Source organism: Belonocnema kinseyi, chromosome 4 (genome assembly GCF_010883055.1).
Source record: "Belonocnema kinseyi isolate 2016_QV_RU_SX_M_011 chromosome 4, B_treatae_v1, whole genome shotgun sequence".
NCBI classification, from domain to species: domain Eukaryota; kingdom Metazoa; phylum Arthropoda; class Insecta; order Hymenoptera; family Cynipidae; genus Belonocnema; species Belonocnema kinseyi.
The window spans coordinates 39,875,875-39,879,193 of record NC_046660.1 but is presented as its reverse complement, the minus strand read 5'-3'; the positions used below and the strand labels follow the sequence as shown (position 1 = coordinate 39,879,193).

The 3,319-nt window shown below is 29.3% G+C and overlaps 1 protein-coding gene across 1 annotated transcript in view; it reads left to right on the top strand.

The window, feature by feature from the left end:
- The window catches only part of LOC117171639, a 135,065-nt gene extending 134,401 nt beyond the window's left edge, over nucleotides 1–664 (top strand). Inside the window, exon 7 of the mRNA XM_033359128.1 lies at nucleotides 465–664. Coding sequence (XP_033215019.1) covers nucleotides 465–664 — 200 coding nt within the window. The remainder of the gene's footprint in view (nucleotides 1–464) is intronic.
- Nucleotides 665–3,319: the final 2,655 nt, after the last annotated feature.

Genomic DNA, 3,319 nt, shown 5'->3' with positions numbered 1-3,319 from the left:
ATTATTCTCATTATTATGTTTTTATTTTATGATTAGAGTAATGGTTTATATTTTTTACGACAAATTGTAGAAGAAATCACAATTTTTTATATTTTCCCGCACTTATAAATCTTTGCAGTACTCGCTTCGGAAGTGATAAAGGTTAAAAGAACCAATTTTTTTACACAAAAGAAAATGATTAAAACTGAATATTTTGGCTTGTGTTTAATCAAGTTAATATGTAACTAAAAGAAAACCCTAGTTGAAAAAAATAGTTCGAAAATACCGGCACCAGGAATCGAGCCCGAACATTTCGGTGAGGAGCTCTGGACGACATCGCCTGATCTGACTGTGAGATCAAAGACTCTAGCAACGCGATCTATATGACGGCTTAATTTTTTTAAACCGTTTTTCTCTAAAATATTCATCTATTTGTGAAAGCTTTGCTAGGTGATTTAAAACTTGTTAAATATTTGTCGTTGCAGGAAATTACTGGATTCTACGCATACTGTGGCCGGATTACGCGCCCACGTTGTTTGAACCAAATATGTGGTGCCATAAGACGCTTTACATATTCTCCTTAGTACATCTCTGTGTAGTTTACACAGTCCTGTCAGCAAGCCTAATAACAGTCGTGAGTCTCACTGTTTGCAGAGTTCTATCCTGCCCATGGCCTGAAAGGTAGGGAAAAAAATAAATAAATATTGACAAGGCTGCTATGATAATATCAATCGAGAAAAAGTTACCTTTAAGTCTAAACTCCTGCTTGCATGCTCAAGAAAGTAAATGTCGAGAGAAAGTAAATATACGAGGTAATTTCAACCTTTTGTTTTTCCAATTAATTATTTTTAGGGTTTCGCAGTCGCAGGCAGAAACCTTTATAGTTCCGTTCGGGTGTCTGTCGACTTGTCCTATTTTTTCTAAGAAGGAGAAGTGAGGGGAGCTCACAACTTACAACTTACAACACATCACTCGCAGCTCATAATCCAAAACTAACAACTCACAATCCACAAATCACGGCTCACAGCTCACAACTCCTAACTTACAACTCACACCTGTGGGAATTCAGGGAAGTGGGGACATCGGAACTAGGGGAATTAGGGGGAAATAAAGGCGTAGAGGAAGTGAGGGGTAATGTTGGGGCAGTTCGAAAGAAGTAAGGGCAGGGAAAGGAAGAAAATATTAAATTGTAGGGAGGGGAAGAAGTTTGGTAAGAAGCAGCAGGATGGAGAGAAGAAGCAGGGGATCTAGGAAGAGTAAGCGAGGGAAAGAATGGGAGCGGAAGGTTTGAACGAACCAACCATTTTTTCAAAACATTTAAAGTAGGGATTTGTAGAAAATTAGATTTTAATATTATTAATTATATATCGTATTTTAAATCCTTAAAACTAAATTATTGTGGGGCTGAAATAAAAATGTTGAAGTATCAATATAACGCTAATTAAATAGGAATCATTTTTATAGAGGTTTGAAATTTATATTTCATTTCAGAGTTTGCTATATAATTGTAAATATTAAAAAGCACTAATTGAAATAGACCTAAAAAGAATTAATAACAGAATGAGTTGTCAACCTTTTATACTTTTTCAAAACTTTTTCTAATGCTTGGGTGCCAACTTGGGTGACCGCAAAACTTCATTTTCGAAATTCCTTACCTTTTTCCTGATTTTTCCCTTTTTAACTTTTTCTTTACCTGAACCAATAATATTTGAAGACAAAAATGCTAATCTTCCAATAGAAAAGGAGACGAAAAGAGACTAATTTTTAACCTGAAAAGTGACTAATGTTCATTTAAACCGAAAACGCATTAAAATCAAATTTGAAAATCTAAAAATTTCCATTGACTTGAGTCATTTTAGAAAAATATGTAAGAAGAAGAATTTAAAAGAAATAATTATAAATTATTGAAAATTCAGGTCTTAAAATCTCTGAAAACCTAAAAAGTTCCTCACCTGCTGTGAATACATTCTTAACAATCAGTTAAAATATTCTAAAATCCCGCATAATTCTATTATATTTTATACTTCTTGAAATGCTTAAAAATTGATTAAAATAACTTAAAGCTTAAAAAATCTCATAAAATCCTCGAAATCATCAAAAATCTTTTTTAAATAACTTGAAGTTTTTAAACTCTTAAAAACTGCTGAAATTTGAAAAAATATATTTAAATATTTTCAATCCCTTCAAATGGTTAAATCCTATCATAAATAAAGTGTTTATCCTATAAATTTGTTTATTGAAAAAAAATAACTTCCTGTTTTTATTTTAAAAAGTGACTATAGTAAGTATATATTTAAAAATTGTCTAAAAAAGTAATTTTAGGGGGAAAATGTCAAAAATTGTCTATGTAATAGTCCTTATTATAATTAACAGACATTCAAAGTACTTAAAACAGAAATTTACTTTACTTTATATGAACTTTATATGAACATAAGGTAGGAAAAATGGTAAAATTCAAAATGTTGTTGTTTAACAACACCGAAATAATTCAAAATGATTGATAGTCATAAATAAATGTATAATTTGTTATTTAAAGTGATATTATTATAATATATGTTAGACAATTTCTAAATTATTTTTAATATTCATAGACTGACTTTCGTTTTCAATGTAATTTAAAGTTATATACAAACTTTGGAAGACAAAAATACATATATTTCTTATACTTATGAGCAAATTTGGAAAAGAAATGCCCAGTTTGAGCAGTTTTTTAATATTTGAGGTCCTTTTTTTAAAACGTGTGATTTCGACTGTAAGTTATCCTTCAACAAATTTTAATTTCATTTCAAAATCTTTATTTTTATTAACAAATTTTGTAAAGAAATCCAAAGTTTGAGACATTTTCAAGATCTTTGGGTACTTTTTTTTAAATTGCTTTATTAGGCTTGCTAATATTGCAATAGTCCTGTTATAATTTTGAAAGAAATTCTGCCAAATAAGTCAAACTGTGCATTTTTCATAAAATTTGTTTATAAAAATCACACTTGTCATGAAATGTAACTGCATGTTGTTAAAGTATCACTGGTAAGCCTAAAAAAGTATGCTAAAAAATAAATAGAAATCTTAACAATTCCTCAAAGTTTGAATTTGTTTAAAAAAATGTTTATAACAATTAAAAAATAATTTTGAAATGACTATATAGTTTCATGAAGCATGATTACTAAATGAAACGAAGTCTATTTTTTTTAAACTTCAAACTCTGAAAAATTACTTGAACTGTTCATTTTTTCATGAAATTTATTTATAACGATGAAACCTTTGTTAAAATAGCAATATAGTCGCATAAAATATTACTAGCAAGCCTAACAGAGTACGCTTAAGAAAAAGATAATGAAGAACT